At 37.1% G+C, this 19,744-nt stretch overlaps 1 protein-coding gene across 14 annotated transcripts in view; it reads left to right on the forward strand.

The window, feature by feature from the left end:
• LOC18435047 (RNA helicase family protein) overlaps positions 1 to 19,744 on the forward strand; it is a 100,468-nt gene that overhangs the window by 49,058 nt on the left and 31,666 nt on the right. For 13 of the 14 annotated variants that reach the window (XR_016057892.1, XR_016057893.1, XR_016057890.1 and 10 more), the window contains 2 exons: positions 4,179 to 4,302; positions 15,137 to 15,284. Coding sequence is in view for 9 of the 14 variants with exons in the window: in XM_006845104.4 (XP_006845167.1) it covers positions 4,179 to 4,302; positions 15,137 to 15,284 (272 nt within the window). In the remaining 5 variants the exon portion in view is untranslated. The remainder of the gene's footprint in view (positions 1 to 4,178; positions 4,303 to 15,136; positions 15,285 to 19,744) is intronic. The other variant, XR_016057894.1, reaches the window with a different exon arrangement.

Raw genomic sequence — 19,744 nt, forward strand, 5'->3', positions numbered from 1 at the left:
TCTCTCGCAAGAAAGCTCTAAAGTAGTTGAATTTCCTTGGTTTGTTCCGAGAAACTATGTCAATGGACAAGCGTGTTCCTTGTTCCCCCCGAGGATATTCCTTCTCTCTTTACAGAATCTAGTAAATGTCCCACAGACTTAAAACACTCTCTCTTTTCTTTGGGGTCTCTATTTTCCAGTTCTTTCTCTTTCTTATTCTTAATATTTCCTTTATTATTATTACTGTAATTTCTCTTATCTTTACCCTTTCTCTTAAAACTATACGAGTTTGGCTTAAAACTAGCCACATGCACTGCATCATGGGGTGCTGGTGCATCACGTGCACTCCTTTCTTCCTCGGCCCTTAAAAGGATAACGAGCTCCTCTAACTTAGGAGCAGTCTCTCGGGCAGCAAGAGAGGATACAAACACCTCGCAAGAGCTAGGGAGGGCTTCATGTCGTTGGCTTCGAGCCACGTACTATGGCCCAGAACGCATGCACGTGCTCGGCGATCTTTGCTCCTTCCACCACCTTTAGATCACTGTACGTCTACATTGCAAGGGTTTTTTTGACTAGGGAAGGATTGACAAATTCCTTCTCTAGCCTCTCGTGGATGGCTTTGGCGCTCCCCAAACTCTCGTATTCCAATATGTAGGAATCATGCATCGAAACAAGTAGTATATACTTAGTAAGCATATTTTTCCGTTCCCACTATGCATATTCCTCTCTAGTAGTTTGAGAGGCATTCCCTCTAGGAATTGGTAGAGGGTTTGAATGAGCATATCGTGGAGATTCTCCTCATAGAAGACATATCCCACTTCCGCTTCCAAGATTAGTAGTTGCGTCCATCAAACCTTTTTTATTTTAAGAGTTCGGTTGTGAAACTTTCTGCGGCCATATTTCTCGACTCCAATTACAACAAGTTAATGAAAAATAAAAAAGGCGATGGATGCAAGAAGTCCTATCTCTAATATCAATGAAAGTAGGATTATGTGACCCGGGCAAGTATAATTCTATAAAAAACATTTCTTTTTTTTTCTTTATTTTACCACCCAGATCACTTACAAGTGTCTAAATACAATATATGAATTAATAAAACCATGAAGAATTCCAAGGACTCTCACTTGCCATCAAACAAAATATCATTCAATACATAAATCTGACAATTACACAACACTTTGAATGAATTAAAAAAAGCATGAAACTAAACAATACCGCATAACTTGCCTCAGGTTAACCCAAGAACTTCATACGCCCCACACTGGATTTCCTCTACCAATGTCACATGGGATCACGGTCTAACCTTGTTTTATAACTCGGGAAGGTTAGGTAAAACTTCTTGAGAGCATGACATGGGATAGGGCTTTGATCAAGGCTCAACACAAAAGCAAATCTCAATGCACATAGGCTAGGGCATGCCCTACCCTTGTGGCTTGGGTGTGCCCCCTTGGATTTCTACCTCCTACCTAAATTTAAACTCTAACTAAGAGAGAGAAATAGAGAGAGAAATTGGGGCTTACCTACCTCTAGGGTTTAGAGAGAGACCAATCCAAAACCGAGGTGCAGAGAATAACTCTCCCATAGAGAGTATTTATAGAATAGAACCTAGAGTTTTGGGGTTGCTTGCCACCATTATGACTCAATCTTGACCTTTGATCATAAAAACCTGTGATGTGAAGAGATCTCAACCCTTCATTCCTTAGATCAGCCATCGTGATTAAAAGGAATGAGGTAGAACCATTGTCCTTACTTTCCCTAACTCTATTCCCATAAAAAATTGTGTAGAGAAAATACTATGTTTTTTCAAATCTAATTTCAATCAATCTGTACACTTGCTTATTTGTGGTCAATCCCTTCTCATAACACTTTCCTTTCATTTTAAAACAAGTGGGTGGCTTCCATCACAAGCCATATCAAAAAGGAAAGAAGAGGAAGTGGGGCATCCCACACTTCGAGGGCCATGTGGGCCCCACGTCCCCACTTGTGGGCTTATATGTGGTGTGCCCAAAAGTCTCAATGGGCCCCCACATCGTAAATTATATTTTAGAATAATAAAAAGAATTTTATAAAACCGTTGAATATTTTATTTATTTCTTTGATTAAAATAAATCCAGAAAATTGATTTTTTCTTATTTAAAAATATTTTTTAATAAAATAAAATATCTAGAGAGGTTTAAAAATTTATTTTAATTAACTAAAATGTAATTAAGCATATTTAAGAAGATTTGGTGGGAATTGGATCCAAAGAGTTGGGAATATAACAAATACAATGAGGACTTCATCCCTTCTAGAAACTGCATCTTACTGCATCTTTTCAAACTGACCAAATAGTTCTCATGACTCACAACCCTTCGCAAGGGTTCATGCTTGGACTATCAAAGTCAACCAATAAATGAAGGGGACATGATTCTAGCCCATGGATTATAGGTCCCTTCTTGGGAACAAGTCTAGGCCCCATTTTAACACAATACTATATGGGTCCTTCCAGTGTTTCAAAAAGCGTTAGGCGGCACTTAGGCGATCGAGGGCGTCCAGGCTGCCTAGCGCCTAGGTTGGCACCCAGAACCTAGGCAGCCCAATGCAATTTTTTGTTTTGGGTTTTCTCTCTCTAAAATAGCTTCTAATGGGTTTTAGGTTTCAAACAAACTTAAAACCTACAATTTTGGCTTAGTATTAAAAACATGAACCAAAAATACCCTCAAGGAGCTGCGTTTCTGCCCTTGGGTGAGGTGCAGGCCCTGGGCAGCCGTCTAAGCGGGCGCCCTGGTGCTGGGCGGTCTGCTTTTTGAAACAGTGAGTCTTTTTAACACAATCTAGTGTTGTAGGGAGTCATCTCTTCGGCACATATACACAACACACACCCTCATCCAGATGGCTATCTATTGTACATGCCGTGTGATGGTAATGATGAGGATTTTGGCCCTTGTCTTCTCTCGCCAGCCATCACATATAGGGGTCACACCCAATCCCCTGACCAACTGCTCTGGGCACAATTTCGACCTCATCAAGGGATAACCCCACATCAAAACTCTTATTGGTTGCGCACAAATGTTCAGGGTTACAGGTTTAGACACCAACCTGGGTTATAGCTAGTCAAAACTTAGGCGAGTCAAGGCATTGACAATGCTTGATAGTCCAAATTGGACCACACTTCCATTGGGGCCAATATATCACTATAAATAATTTTAGTGCATGCTCTCATAAGGCCTTTAAATTGCCACATAACTCCAACAAAAACACCCTTGAACTCTTAAATGGCGAAATCTGGGCACTATTGTACGATGAGCTACGGTAGAAGGAACGAGTCAGCTAAAGATGGGAGAAAATGGTAATAACTAGTGGAAGGGTCAGTGTTATCCAAGTACTGGGGAGAGGGTTGTGTGCTGAATGACATGTATTTATCACTGTAGAAGAGGGACCTCCACTGATAAGGAATGATTAAGAGATATGGCGTGAAAATGTCTTTTGAGTGAGTAAGGGAGGGAGGGAATGAGAATTCGCAAATTCAGCTGTGCCAAGGGAATGAGAATTCACAAATTCAGCTTTGCTAGGAGCAAAGGTTCACAAACTGCATGAGTGTAAGGAGTAGCAATCATGACCCTGCCATATAAAGTGGGCAAGGGGTGATACTTATGTTGGGAAGGGATTGTCTCATCAAGATATGGAATGTTCAAAGATTAGAGTTTTGAGTGGGAATTAGCCAGTTTGCCGAGACATTTGAGACCAGTTTTGGGTAGGGAACGATTATGGTTTTTCAGTACTTCTTGATATCTGTGTTTTCTTTTGTGCTTTGGTACAACCATCATTTTATGTGGTTGCTATCTATAGTATGTATGGAATGATGGGAGCATGGTCACTACCTTAACAATGACTTTGAAGTTTAATAATTCTATCTCCTCCCTACTTTCTCTAGTTCATGGTCATTCAAAGTTTTCTTGGTTTCTTCTTAAAGAGAAATTGACAAAAATTGTATGGCATTGTTGGGATTTGAGATCAATTTAGTGTTTGATCAAGTCATATTTAGGTCTTCCCATGCTTACGTATTCCATGTTCATATTTTCTTGTAGCGGTGTTGTATATGTAGCATGCTTGTTATTTAGTATATGTCAGTATTTGCGAAAATAATGGCCTTTGATGTATCACATGGTTTTAAGTATCTCTCTCTGATGTTATGCCCTTATTTATTTGTTTCAATGCAGAGCTTCCCTTGGAGCCCTCGCTTGCTAGAACTTTGATTGCAGCAAATGAATTTGGATGCTTACCTGAAGCTTTGACTGTTGCTGCGATGCTTTCGACTGATACCTTTTTGCTTCCATCTAATAGGTTCTTCACTCTTCCTTGCCTTCTTCTGTTCCTGTGGATTGCAATATAGACGTAGATTCACACATATATGTAAAGTCATATTTACATTGTTTATGGTTACAATTGCTGACATGTTTATGGACAACACACACATGTATTAGTTTTTAATTGCAAGAATGTATTTGAAAAATATGGTGAGTTGACTCTAGAATCACTCTAGTCAGCTTTCCTCTATTGGTAAGGTTGCATCTCATTGAGCCAACTTAGAATTGGACTATGACGTGTCCCTATCCAAGTCTACCTTTTCAAACTATAGAATATGTTGGTCTCTATATGTGTTCATGTGTGTGTGCATAGATTTGTAGAAACATTTATTTAGTTGGTATGAATTAGCCTTTGTATTTATTATGTGATGTATGCATGCTTGCAAGTATCAGTGGATGCGTCGACATTCTTTTATCCATGCATTTATATGTGCAAAGTTTAAAAAAATGCATGGTCGGATCACAATCGGCTGATCCGACCCAAGAATCGGTTTTACTCAGTTGTTTCCTTTGTATATCGGGAACCAACCTGTTTTAGAAGGGAATTGTCGATTCCTGTTAGAGAATCGGCGATTCTGTACAGGTGAACTTGCGATTCCTTTTCTGCACCAATAATGAACTATTTGCAGCCTTTTTTTAAACTTCTCTCTTTTTCTCTCTTTGCTTTTACAGTCCAAAAATGGACTGTCAATTGAAATGGGACAATAAGAAGCCATAGCTAGATGGCAAAATTCATCTATCAAGTTTCCATCGAAAAAACCAATTTGCTTCCTCTGTGTTTGAGAAATCCTCGATTCTTGGATTTTCAGCTTCAATTTAGAACTAAGTTCTTTAAAATTTGGGTTCTGAATGTAGGTAATCGAACCTTCTATAAGAATCTTGTTTTGATTTGTGTGAGTGAACAACGGATCTGTGTTGATTTGGCCCAAAAGGTTTTGGGTTCTTATGCATTACTGTTTTTGGGATCTTGAGATCCATCGAAAATTGAAGAGGGTTTCCTTGAAATCAAAGTTGGGGTTTGGATCTATAAGCCTTTTTATCTATTTTACAAGGTGTTAATAAATTTATAAATTTATATCCTTTTTTGGAGGTTTTTGCTCGAAATTTCTATATATCTAAGGTTTTTGGAATTCGCCTAAACATGGATTTCTTCGTCATTTTTTAACCAAATTTGGTAAAATTTGGTTTGATGAATATGCTGTTAGGAAGGATTAGTGCTAATAACGAGATTTTTTCCATTGTTTATAATTATCTTATTTTTTATGTACCTGTTTTTACCTTTTAAGATTTTTTTTTTTTCATGTTTTAATATGAAAATTTGTTGAGGAGTTTTATTTATAAGTATCTTATTTTTTTGAAATTTTTAATCGATATTGTTTCTTCTTTATGTTATACTTTTTTTTGCTATAAATATGATTTCTTCAAGAAATAGTTATTTGTGAGTTATTAAAATATAGTGTAAGTGTATAATTCCTTTTTAAAAATATTGTATTGTCAAATATAATTATATAAACTTATTAGTTTTTTGAAATTTTTTTATATTTTGTTGGTATCTTGAATAATTTTTTTATCTGTTTTTGTTATTAAAAAGAAAATTGATATATGACATTGTTCTTTTGTATTAATAATAATTTTTTGTAACTGTAATATTTATTCGAAAAGAACATCAAATGTTTTTTAAAAAATACCATCTTGAAACTTTTAATCATTTTTACAATAGAATATATAAAATCTAAACAACATACACGTGATAATAAATTGTAATTGTTATATTTTATATTACTCTCTCAAAAAAAATGTTATATTTAATGTTAGAATGTATATAATTAAAATATCAGTGCGTAAGTTTCTAGAACATTACTGGGAGGTATAAAATTATTGTTTGTTTGACAACTTTTCGGGTTCATTTTCAACAGTGTCCAAGTTTTCACTGTGTCCCAATCTAAGGAAGACCCTGCATGGCAGCATGGGATCAGATATGATCCAACCAAAAAAGACAAAATTGTTTGTATTTACTACCACATGCTCATAAATGTTGAGTTTTGTGGCCTTTAAAGGCCTAGAGAGCTTGTAAAAATGAATAACTTATGAAGAGACCTTCTCCCCTATAACAAAACTCCCTTCCATAAGAATCCTAATAGTCATAGCAGCCCATTTCGACTTCGAACTCCACCAGATGGATGTTAAGACTGCATTTCTGAATGGGGAGTTAAAAGAAGAAATTTATATGAAACAACCAGAGGGTTTCATAGAAAAGGATAAAGAAAACCTAGTGTGTAAACTTAATAAGTCCTTTTATGACCTTAAACAAGCCTCAAGGCTGGCACATTAAGTTTCAAGAGACCTTGTCATCTGCTAGTTTTGTGTCTAACCAGGAGGACTATTGTATATATGTCAAGGTCAGTGGGAGTGACGTGGTCTTCATATCTTTATATGTGGATGACATGTTAATTGCCAGTACTTTGATGAGTCCTCGTATTGGACACAAAAGCTTTCTTGTCACATTATTTTAATATGAAAGATCTTGGAGAAGCATCATATGTTTTGGGGATCAAAATTACCCAGAATAGAAAAGAGAGAATAATTCAACTATCTAAAGAGACATATTGCAACTAAATTCTTGAAAGATTTGAAATGGAAAATTGCTGGCCTATATTAACCCTCATTGACAAGAAGACCAAGCTTAGCCTAGCCATGTGTCCCACTACTCCAGAAGAAAAGAAAGCCATGCAGAGAATTCCATATAGAAGTGCGGTTGGGTCACTAATGTATGCTGTATCAGGGACAAGACCGGATTTATCTTTTGCCATGAGTTTTATTAGCAGGTTCTAGAGTAATCCAGGCATGGAGCATTGAAAGGCCATCAAAAGAGTACTGCGATATTTGAGAACTGTTAATTATGCGCTCACTTATGGAGGAGGCTCAGATATACAGATACAAGGATCTTCAGATGCGAAATATCAGAGCGATCCAGATGAGAATAAGTCCACATCCGGATATATCTTCACGCTTGCAGGTGGAGCTGTTTCTTGGTGTTGAAATAAATAGGATGTTGTTGCCCTCTTGACTATGGAGTCAGAATATGTGGCATGTTGTTTTGCAGTTAAAGAAGCAGTCTAGTTGAAGTTCCTGAATCAACTCAGATTTGATCCAATGAAATGTCTGTGTGTCAGAATCTTCTGCTACAACCAGGCAGCTATTTGCATATCAAAAGAGCCGAGGTTTCATAAGAAATCCAGGCATATAAAGTTGTGCTACTACCACATTCGCAGCGAAATCCGAGCAGCAGAGATTATGATTGCATATCTCTCGACAGAGGCCATGTTAGTAGATCCTTTAACAAAAAGATTGGTGGCAAATGCTTTTGCCAAACTTGTATATGGGATGGCCTTGAGAGAAATTGAGAGGGCGTGATTGTATGGCGTTCAAAGGCCAAGTGGGAGATGATGGGTTTCGTGGCCTTTAAAGGCCTAAAGAGCTTGTAAAAATGATCTTTATAGTGGAATATGCACTTCAGTGGGAGTGTGTTTGATGATTGACTAAGGATTGGGTGGTTTATGACCCTGGTCATGTTAAAAACCCGTAGCGCTGGGCATGTGGCACTATTGAGAAGAGTTTGCAGTGGGTCATCCCTTGTCGAGGTCGAAGGGATGCCCGTGGATCATGTTTGTAGGCCAGGAGAGCTGTGTGACCTCTTATGTGCAGTTATGGGCTTGTGAGAGCAAGGGCCAAAGCCTCAACATACTTCCGCACGGCATGTACATATGACAACTGCATGGGAAGCAGCCCTTTAAAAGGACATATGTACATGTGCATTGAGAGAGCCCCATTTGCACTGTAGTGACAAGTGCTAGACTTGCTCTTAAATGGGGGAACTGTAATCCACATTCTTGGATCATTGTCCCATTGTTTTATTATCCAACTTTGACAAGCCAATCATGAGCCTCTGCGAAGAGACTATTGGTTTGTTGGGTTGGATAAGAGAATAGTTGTGGATCATAGTTTCTGAGGCGCGTGGAGCGCCTTTAGTGTCGCTTATTTTGACCCACTGGTACCAGTCCACTCCAAGTATATTTCATTTTGATATTATAAATGTTTTTTTGATTTTTAAATATTTTTTCTGAATTTTAAATATTATTTTCTGCTGTAAATTTTTATAAAAGGGTATTTCTGAAAATTTTTAGAACTTTAAAAATAACACATGTGGGACTAAGGATCTAGCTCCCCTTGTGGCACTCCGTGCACCCTAAGGACACACCCTATTTTTGTACAACAATATTTGGTACATGTTATTTTATTGCTGAAGGGGGTGTCATGCCACATATTTTAACAAAAAGGGGCCATGCCCTGGTTTTCGGAAAAAGGGGTGGCACGCCTAAATATTTTGACAAGGGGGTCATCTGTTGTTTTTACGGGAGATCGGGGGGCATGCCACTTTTTGTGGCACAATCCCCCCACGCCATTTTTTTTGGGAAGAAAGGGGCACGCCCCCTTATTTTAAAATCAAATTTAAACTTGAAAATCTAAAGATGGGAAAATTTAATGTGATATGGTTTCCCAAATATTGAGGGAAAATCTAAATAATATTTATCTAGAAAATATTTTAAGTATGATTTCAAATTTAAAAAGATAAAGTTTAAATTTGATTGGATTTATTTTATAGAAGTGGATTGGGTCAAAGTGTAAGGGGATAATATTCTTAATCTTTCCATCCAAAATCATGATGGCTGATTTTTGGGATGAATGACTTTGATTAATCTCTCACCGCACAAATTTCCTATTTATCCTAAAATGGTGTAGCTGGAAATTAGATAAGGCAAATCCTATAGATAGATTTCTTCTAGATTCCCTTCTATTTAAATATGTTTAAACCTATTTGAAAAGACCCGAGATCTACTCTCTTCCCAAAGATTTTTTCTCCCAAAAGATCTCTCTCCCGCACGCAGCAATATTGGGGGTCTCTTCTCTCTCTCTCTCTCTCATCTCTCTCTTTTAACCAAAAAGTAGAGGCACACCACCTCTCTCTCTTTCCTCTATATGTTTGTCTTGAAAGAAAAATAATGGTGACCTATTTTAGGTGAATCCCTAGGAGAGAGTTTGCTGTATTTTCTTTTAAGAAAGAAAGAGAAGCCCAGTTAGACAGATATCAACTCCCAAGGTTAGGCCTATTTTTGACTTATTTGAGCAGTATAAAAAGGCAAAGTGAAGAAGTGAAGGAATAGGGTGCTCAAGATGCATATTTATAGGTTGAAGGTTTAACTTGGAGCAATGCGAGCTATTGATCTTAGAGATCTATGGGGTGAGAGGTTTTATCCAAGCCATTCAAAGCTTGTTGAGCTATCATTAATTAGGTGCCAAAATTAACACTTTATCCCCTAGCTATCCGAACTCTAATTTACCTTTTTGTGAAAGTATAGATGGAAGCTAAATGTGGCAATTTAGAATAGGCGCGGTATATGTAATAAAAAAAGGTTGCTTTTTTAATATCGGAAAGTCTACTTACATGAGCCACTTACAATGCGAAAATAGAAAATTAAACCATACTACAGTTTGAGGATCCACTTCTTGCCGCAAACATAGGGTTTGCTTCATAGAAAGAGCATTTAACAAAATAAAAATGAATCAATAACTAGGGAAGCCTTTATTATCGTAAACAAAGCTGCCTCAAGATCACCTCTGAAAGACTTTCGTACACCAACTCCGGATCACCAAACCCATGGAACATTCATCTTGGTCCCCATGAGTCCTCTTCAAGATGGGATGCGCCTACAGCAAAATGCTAATGTACATGGGGTAGAGCTAAGACTATTGGACCTAGGGCTAGGTGGGGAGACCCACACTTGTCTACTAATGGGTGGGGCATGCCGCCGATGGTGCGTACCACCCTAGGGCACTCTAGGTGGGGTATGCCACCCTTAATAAGCTGTGTGTGTGTGTGTGTGTGTGTGTGAGAGAGAGAGAGAGAGAGAGAGAGAGAGAGAGAGATTCTACCCAGGTCATGGTTATTAAGGGGTGGGATCCCCAATTTTTAGTGGTATCAAGCCTTGGGTATGCCATCTTATATTAGGATTCAATTTGACCATTGATCTATGATGACATTTGAAGATTGGCCATCATGATAAAGGGAAGGATTCGATAACCCTTGTCCTTTAGTTTTCTTGACCAATTCTCTTCTAATCCAAATAGGATTAGGTTTATCCACAATATATTTGAATTAGAGTTATAATAATTTTCTAGATGCTTTCCTAATCCTTCTAAAAATCCTTTTCAAGATAACCATGTGAGGTTTATTAGCCATTTGGGCCTCATGTGCTAATATCACTGCTAATTGGTGGTGGAGCTCCAAAGTTTGGTGAACTACAGTTGCACCTCCAAAAACTAGCAGACTAGCACTACACAAGGAAGCAAGAGTTCATCAGCACATGCGCCTGTTCTTCACTAGACGCTCTTCGGAGAAGGCAGCCTTCTATTATTTGCACCTGTCATATGCACATGCTCATGGATGAGACTATGTCAGGGATTTGGCACTTCTCCTCACATGCCACCTCTTCCACGCGGGAACATCATCCCGGCACCGATCACAGCCATTCACTGACCTCGACTGAGGGATACCCTTAAATCCTCAGGGATAACCAGGCCAATTGCCCAAATCTGGTGTTCAAGGGTTTCTGTGGTTCAAAGACATGTCTTTAGGGCCTCAAACTGATCACAATCGGTGGGCAAACCACCAATCTGTCCCCTTTTAGGATCCGAGCTCCTGTTGGAGCCAACAAGGTAGTATATGGGTGTCATGGCCTTGAAAGACCGGATAAATTCAACTAGTTTGTCCAATACTTTGTGGGAACTTATGAGATATGTACAAGACATCGAGCCAATATCTATGCTCTTGTAAATATATGGAAAGATGGATAGAACAATCTAAACTTTCTTCCTTTGTGAGAATCTAGTATTCAAGAAATATTTTAGTTGAAATGAATAAGAAATGATTGGATCAAATTGAGGATAAATACGTCCATAGTTTACATAATAGTATGTGCACAGCTTTAATGTCTTGTTACTACTTGTTATTAGGTGTAGAGACCAATTCCTTGTTACATACACATTAAAATTTCAATACAAGTTACTCTTTACACACCTTTACATATACATTTGAATGGAAATTACATCAGTAAGGAACAAACACTTACCAACCGGATTTGGAACTCAAAATGATGATAAAAATCACCTCTATGTAGTCCCATACACATTTCCATTCACTTGAAAAAGTGAAGGTCGTGGAAATACCATAAAGTGGATACTTAGAAGTTCTGCTACTCTATTTACTGAGTATTACATCAAGCACTTTCAATTACAACTCCCATGACTCAAATGCAAACTTCCAATTTGCAAGGACTCAATAAACGTGTGCACTAACGAGATAAACCATGGGAAAAACCAATTCTCATAAGAAATGTTCGGATCACCTCCTTGAGACTTGACCACGCCCCACTCTGAATCTGCAGACGAATAGCAGATGTAATTTGAGCCGTTGTAATCTTACCCGAATCGTTTTAGGAACCAGCTAGAAGATCATTGTCTTAGGAATCGTTGTCCGTACAATAAGAATCGTTGGGAACAAGATTCCTAGTTTTTAAGAATTATGTTTCATCCGAAATAGATATAAGTTTTATCCACATATGGAATCGAGATTTCGTCCTCCTTGGAATCGAGATTCCGATCCCCTTGAAATCGGCACTTCAGGAGTCAATATTTATTCATATGCAGAATCGAGTTTCTGGCATCTATGGAATCGAGTTTCTGACATATGTGTAATTGAGATATGTTGCTGTTTCAAATCGTGATTCTAACATATTTGGAATCAAGTTTTTGAAGTATATGGATCAGAAATCCATGCTAGTTTGAGATTGAGATTTACAATAATATGGACTATGGACTGCATTTGACGACCCTTATCGGGAATTGAGATTTCATTTTTATGGAGAAGGAAGCCCCAAACACATCTTGAGCCTTATCAACTTTAGAACTTATATTGGATGTCTCTTATTAGAAGGTTTCCCAAATTTTAAAGTGATTGGGTTGATTGGTGAACTTATGATCATTATTTATAAAAGATAAGTATTTATAAATTGTGATTTTGACTTCATTATTATGTAGACAAAATAGGATTATGTCTACACCATGGTTTTACTTTTAATTGTATGTGTTGTATTTACTAGTTATATTTTAAATTTATAGTAAGGGCCATCTAGGGTGGCACAAGTAAATTAATGAAACAATGCACCCACTAGAAGCATTCAAAGGAAGATTTCTATTTCCATTTCCTTTAGGAAGTGCACAACGATCACAGACATTGGACATTATGTACTTTGTATTGCGTTTTTTTTTTTTTTTTTTTTGATACTTTGAATTTATTTATTTTTGAATCAAGATTTAATCCCCGCTAGAATCCAGATTCCATATATTTGGGAACGTCTACCCACAATTAATGGGTTCAAGTTTCTGAAGATGTGTTGGATCGAGATTCCGAAATTAAGGAATCAAGTTTCCATGGTTCCGATAAATGGTTTTTAAAGATGTGTTGAATTGAGATTCTGAAATTAAGGAGAGTTTCCTAAGTTTCGAAAAATGGTTTCTAAAGATGTGTTGAATCGAGTTTCTGAAATTAAGGAATCGAGTTTCCTTGGTTTCGAAAAACGGTTTCCATAGAGATTCCTTAACGGAAACGCAGAATCGAGTTTCGGAACCGGAATAACGAGGTCGGTGGAGAGATTCCGGTAACTCTGCTTACATATTGGGAAGCAATCGTAATGAAACCGTACTTCAAATGGGGCTGATTTGATGATCATAAAATGAGCTTTGAAGAACTAGGTGGTGCATGGAAACACTAGGCCAAATTGGCTTCATATAGGCATTATGCATGAGCATCCATGCAATTGAACATGGTAATGGCTCATAAAATTGGTCTATTGGCTTAGATGGATGATGTTGCTGTAAATAAGTTAAACTCAGTCATAACCAGCAGCATAGAATATGAATTTGAGCTACATTGATGAAGAATTGAGCCATAGTTGAACCATAGGGTGTACGGGCAAAGGCCAAGGTGAAAAATGTGGGCTAGGCTGCTCATGGCCAGAGGGCATGGCCCCACTCTCTCTCTCTCTCTATGTGGGGAGTGCCTCTCTTGGGGTCTCTCTCTCTTTGATGGTTGGGGCCATGAGCTACTCATTTTCTCTCTCTCTATGGGGAGTACCTCTCCATGAGCTACTCGCTTTTTCTCTCTCTCTCTCTCTCTCTTTTTAATTTAGCCTGGTAAATTTACAAATTGAGTTGAGTAACAAATTGGGAGGGGCCCTATTTATGGGTTTTGGGAGAGTGTAGAAAGTTCCTTGTCTTAAGCCATTCATCTATAGACTTGTTATCATAGATCTGAAGATGGGATTTAACACTACTATCTCCAAATTCAAATTTCAATTCCAAATTTCCCGCCAATCTTGATTTTCAATTTTTAATTTCAAAATCGAAATTAAAATTTTCTACAAAGCCCATTTTGCCCATTGTAAATTTCATTGATCAAGGGTGATTAAGTGTAGAGTCACGTAGTTTTCAATATTATTCTCTCGTTGCACATGAAATGAGAGATAATATGACTTTCTCTAGATCAACTACGGTGCACATGGGGTTCACATCGAATGAATGAGAGCGTGATAAGTGTCATGCAAATGGGCTTTTTGATTCACCATTTTCCCAAGGGTTTCAATCATAATACCACACCCTATTCCCCTTCTAAATTTCCCATCAGCCCTAGGGTTCAAATCATAATATCAAACCCTATGCCTCTTTGAGAAGATTACCTATTTGCAAATCCAATTCATCAATATGGTAAAATTCAATCACTTAAAACATCTCTAATCAAAATTTTCTCAAATAAGTGCGCATAAATGCCTCAACCTAACACCTATATTAGCACTACTCCCCCATGTGGATCATGTCACCCTGAGATCGCCCTCATGGGGGGTTGAGTTGGGGGCCATGTGTGGTCTATTTGGATTGTATGTGTGGCCAATAAATAAAAAAAGGGATTGTGTACAAAGATACCAATTATCTTTTGTACTTGGATGTCACAATCATTCCCACTCATTTGATTTCAAATTGGATGGCTTGGGGTGAGTCATGAAGTCCAAAAAATATATATATATTTTTTGGAACTGTGTTTATTCAAGGACACTCTTACAACCACCTATTTTGAAATTTAAAGGATGACAAGAATGATTGTGATCTCTGTGTGCAAAAGATAAATGGTCTCTCTCTAGACAATCCCCTAAAAACAAGGTGAAAAGGAGAAAAAACTAATAAAAAAAAATAATGCATAAAATGATTAGATCAAAACTAAATATTTGATTTCATCTAATAGAGAGACATTTTGGGATGAAAATGGCAGAAAGTATTCATGAAAAAAGCACAAAAATTGATCATAGAGACTTTTGGTTTTGATTCAAAAAATTTATAGGGGTTTTGAGATCGAAGTGATAGGGACATCTTGGAGCATATTTGCACAAATTTGTGACACACTTTGGAAGATATTTGCACTAATTTGGGGAAACACTGAGTGAGAACTCTAAGATTTTCATATTTGGGATCTCTTTGAACGAGGTCTTTTGTCCACCAAATTGTGATATTATTGAACTAGTATGGAAAGAAGATACACTGCAATGCTACTAGTTTGAAACTTTGGTGCATAAAATTGTTGTTAATTTGCTTTCAAGTATTATTCTCATGTATTTCACATATCTTTGTTTTATTTTTAACTGTAGCAAGGGAGGCGAGAAAAAGCGGAAGCAAATTATCACAAACTTGCCAAATGGTTCTGGCTGGGGTGACCACATTCAATTGTTACAGATTTATAACACTTGGCATCAAATGGATTATGATCCTCGCTGGTGCAAGGACAATGGCTTACATGTAAGTTGTTCAGAATTAGTTTCTGGTGTTTCTATTAATTATTGCTTATGGTGATCTGGAGTTTTTTTCAACAGCAATACTAGCATTTGTGTCATGCGATGAGTTATATAAATTGTTAGCATACTGTCTGCATGAATATGGTAATTTTCGTTGTGGTGGAATGCTTATGGACATAACCCAAATATTATCAATATGACCATTAACTGTAGGCATCTAATGCTTTAGGCATGAAGTTAACCTTTTCTCAAAAAACAAAATGCTTAGGCATGTAATGCTGGTAATCTTATTGCCCTTGTTTTGCATTTATAGGAGCACATATTTACAAGTAGAAATATGCTTTTTATTGAGGGAATCAACTTATGTGAGAAAATTGTTTTGATTAATGTTAACGATACATTTCAGATTAGTTCCTTTCTTATCTTGTTTGAGGGCCAATAGGCATTCCTGTCCTTTTTTTTACATTCTCTTCTCCTTTCAACTTCTCTCTTGTATTCTCTCTTTTCTCCCTCTTCTTTGTCGCATCTCTTTCGTCTCTCTCTTTGATATTATATTATTGACATGGTATAAGACCAATCAGATCCTTAGATTTGAATTATTTTTTTCTATTTCTTTCTAATTGAAAGAGAAAGGAAAACACTAATTCTACTTTGTGATGGTTCACCAAGGAGCACTTAGTTTTTCTTCTCTTTTGCCCACAGAACTAATATGGTCTGCATTTGCTATGAAGATCTGTGCTACTAATGTTCCTCCCTTAGATGGGAAAATTCAAGAGGAATATTGAAAATAGACATAATCCTCACTCTTAATACTTAACTCCTCTCTAAATACTTCAGTGGATAAATCATACCTCAGTTGTCAGGTTTGGGCAAGATATAATTGCTTGCCAAAAGTCCTTGCTAGCAAATCATATGGGAACACCCATACACTAAATATGAATAAAATAAAATATGCTTTAAACAATTAATTAAAGGATTTTGTTGCTCAAGTTCCCTTTCAAACTTGGTCAAGAATGAGTCCCTTCTTGAAACCTCAGGTCCACCAGAAGGAAAGAGGGGGGCTCTTCTATAAAAACAAACCTCAGAACCGCATTCTTGAAGTGGGACCTCCACCTTAGATAGAATATCCCACTTATTGAGTCATACACTATGAGGTGTGTAGTCAAAAAGAAAAACTTATGGAGGATATATTATTGGCATAACCATTCCTAGTTAAGCAGGAGTGAATCTGACCTACATCACAACATGGGAAAATAAGTTCATGCTAGTTCTAGAGTATTAGGTACAAAATAACAAAATATCGTTAAGGATCTCAAACATGCAAAACAACAAAGCAATACACTGGATTCTATTGAACGCTCTTTAGCCAAATAATTCTCATCATCATTGATGAAAGTGTAACACTGAAACTATTAAGATGAGGTGACAATGAAGATGCCTTGATTTGGAAATAAATACGAAGATAGGTTGCACAGGAATACGATTTGGTGTTTCCTAGAATCCAGGACATAAAGTGATATGAGTTTCCTCAAATTGTTGCAGGAATTTTCTTAATATTGATTACTACGTGTACGCACATACAAACACTATAAAATAGCAGTAAACATATGTATTTTGTTAAGATTGAGAGAGGAGAGTGAATGTAATATTCAAGCCCAAGATAAGGAAAATATAGATGCATTTTTCACTCTATCCAAATCGTGGAGCCATGTGTCATATATATACACAAATACGGGAGTTACAATATAGCTAGGTTAACATGCATAGGAGTTACGGCCATTATGCTTAACTGTTACATAATTGTTATAGTAGGAAAATATTCAAATATGGTAACTGTTACAGCAAGAAAATCATCCATATATGATAGAATATTATACACTTTATCATCACATGTTGGCTTCTATAATGGGCATGAGGCCCATAGTAATTACTGCAGGTTTCATTGTTACTACTATCCCCTCCAAGCTGGAGCATATATATCATAAATGCCCAGCTTGTTCAAAGTATCCTTAGTCGAACTTGATCAAGGACCTTGGTAAGTATGTCTTCCAATTATTCTCGGATTGAAGAAATGTAGTTCATATTGTCTTTGAAGCGACCTTTTCTTTGATGAAGTAACAGTCACCTGCAATATGCTTGGGTCTTTCATGAAATACAAGATTAAAAGCGATATAATTGCTGCTTGATTGTCAAAATGTAGAGGAATAAGAGCTGTACAGTAACATCCATCTCTTGAAGAAGAGAACGAAGCCAAATTATTTCACATGTATCACTTGCCATTGCTCGATACTTGGCTTCTGCTGAAGATCAAGCTATAATGCTCTGCTTCTTGCTCATGTAGGTGACTAAGTTACCACCAATTGTCATGAAGTAGCCACTAGTGGATCGTCGATCAAGAGAACACCCAGCCCAATCTGCATGACAAAACCCTTGTACATCAAGTTGACCATGAATGGTATATATTAGCCCTTTACCTGGAGCAGATTTCAAATATCGTAAAATACAATAAACAACCTCCAATTGATGGCCTGATGGGAGCATGGTGTTTGCATAAACTGACTAGCCACACTTACAGCATATGCAATGTCTGGCCGTGTAACTGTTAAATAAATAAGCCTACCTACTAATCTATGATATATATTAAGATTACTCAAGAGGCTCTGATTGTTGATCACAGAATTTGTGACTAACCTTTGTGGGAGATTGTACTTGTTTGGCTCCAAGAATTCTTGTGTCATTGAGGAGATCAAGAGTATACTTTGGTTGAGACAAAATATTTCCTTGTTTAAACATGGTCACCTCTATTCCAAGGAAGTATTTCAATAGACCAAGATCCATGGTGTCAAAACAAATCCCGAGAAATCTTTCACTTTTTGAATCTTGTGATCATTATTTCCTGTGAGTACTATATCATCCACTTACACTACTAGTATTGTGGTAGAAGAAGAATCTCTTTTAACAAATACAGAATGATCTGAAATACTTCTTTGAAATCTGTGCTAACATATTGCCCCATTGAATTTTTCAAACCCAGCCTGAGATGATTGTTTCAGTCCATATATAGCTTTTCTCAATTTAAAAACCTTCCCTTTCTCCCCTTGAGAATAAAACCCATGTAGTAATGCCATATATGCTTCCTGTTATAGATCTCTATGAAGAAGGCATTCTTCACGCCTAATTGGTGGAGTGGTTATTTCCTGTTTATTGCAATAGATAAAAGTCTCATAGTAATTTTAATTTTGCTACAGGAGTGAAAGTCTCCTTGTAGACAACCCCATATAATTGTGTAAAATCCTTAGCCACCAAACAAGTAATGCTCTCAATTGAACCATCTAGTTTGTGCTTTAGGGTATCTACCCACTTGCATCCAACCACATGCGCTTCTGGCTGATCAATTACATCCCAAGTTCTTTACTTCTCTATGGCAATCTGCAATCATTTCCTCATTAATGGTTGTTGTCCATTGTGGATGAGCCAATACATCTGCAATTTTGGTGGGAATAGGAATAGAGGAAAGTTCATCAAAGATATGCATGAAAGGAAGGTTATAGTGAAACGTAAGGCACACTTGTATCCTTTTTCAGAGTTTGAGTATCCAAGGAACATACATTTAGTAGATTGAGGTCCTAGTTTATTCTTAGGCGGCCCCAGATTATGCACAAAGCAAACAACCAAAGGTTCTTGGTGGAAGATAAAGCAGAGGAAGTGCATGGTGGGGAAATTTGAAAGGATAAATACCATCAGGATAAGCGTAGCCATTTTATTGATTATATAGACAACAGTAAGACTTGCTTCATGCTAATATGTCTTGGGAACCTTCATTCCTATTAGGATGCTTCTCACACTTCTAACCAATGTTTATTTTTTCATTTCGCCACACCATTATGTTGTGGTGTATAGGAATACGACATTTGAGTTTCTATACCATGATTAAGAAAATAATTTTTTATTCATTTTATAGATATTCATGCATTATCAGAATGAAAGTTTTATATTTCGGTCTCAAATTGGGTTTGAACCATTTTATGAAATATTTTAACTACTGAAGGTACTTCATTTGAACTTTTCATAAGATAGATCCAAGTATAACGAGAGTAGTCATCGATGAATGGGATAAAATACCGATATCCAAATACATAAATTACTAGAGTGGGCCCCCAAATATCATAATGAACAAGATGGAATGACTTAGAACTTTACTTTCATTGGAAGGAAAAAAGGTTCTACAATGTTTAAACGATTGACAGGTCTCACATTGTAACTAAGGAACATTCAAAGAAACAAACTTATTTGGAAAAAATAATTTTAAAGACTTCAGAGACGTGGCCTTAGCGGGTGTGTCACAAGAGAACTTCTTTATGACTTCTAGACATAGAGTTAAGGGCAGTAGAAGTGCATCCCATGTTGAACAGGTACAACCCATTTTCTTCATGACCACAACCAATCGTCTTCCTCGTTTCAGTT

The sequence above is a fragment of the Amborella trichopoda genome, chromosome 6 (genome assembly GCF_054954075.1).
Source record: "Amborella trichopoda isolate Santa Cruz 75 chromosome 6, AtrichopodaSantaCruz75HAP2 v2.0, whole genome shotgun sequence".
NCBI lineage: Eukaryota > Viridiplantae > Streptophyta > Magnoliopsida > Amborellales > Amborellaceae > Amborella > Amborella trichopoda.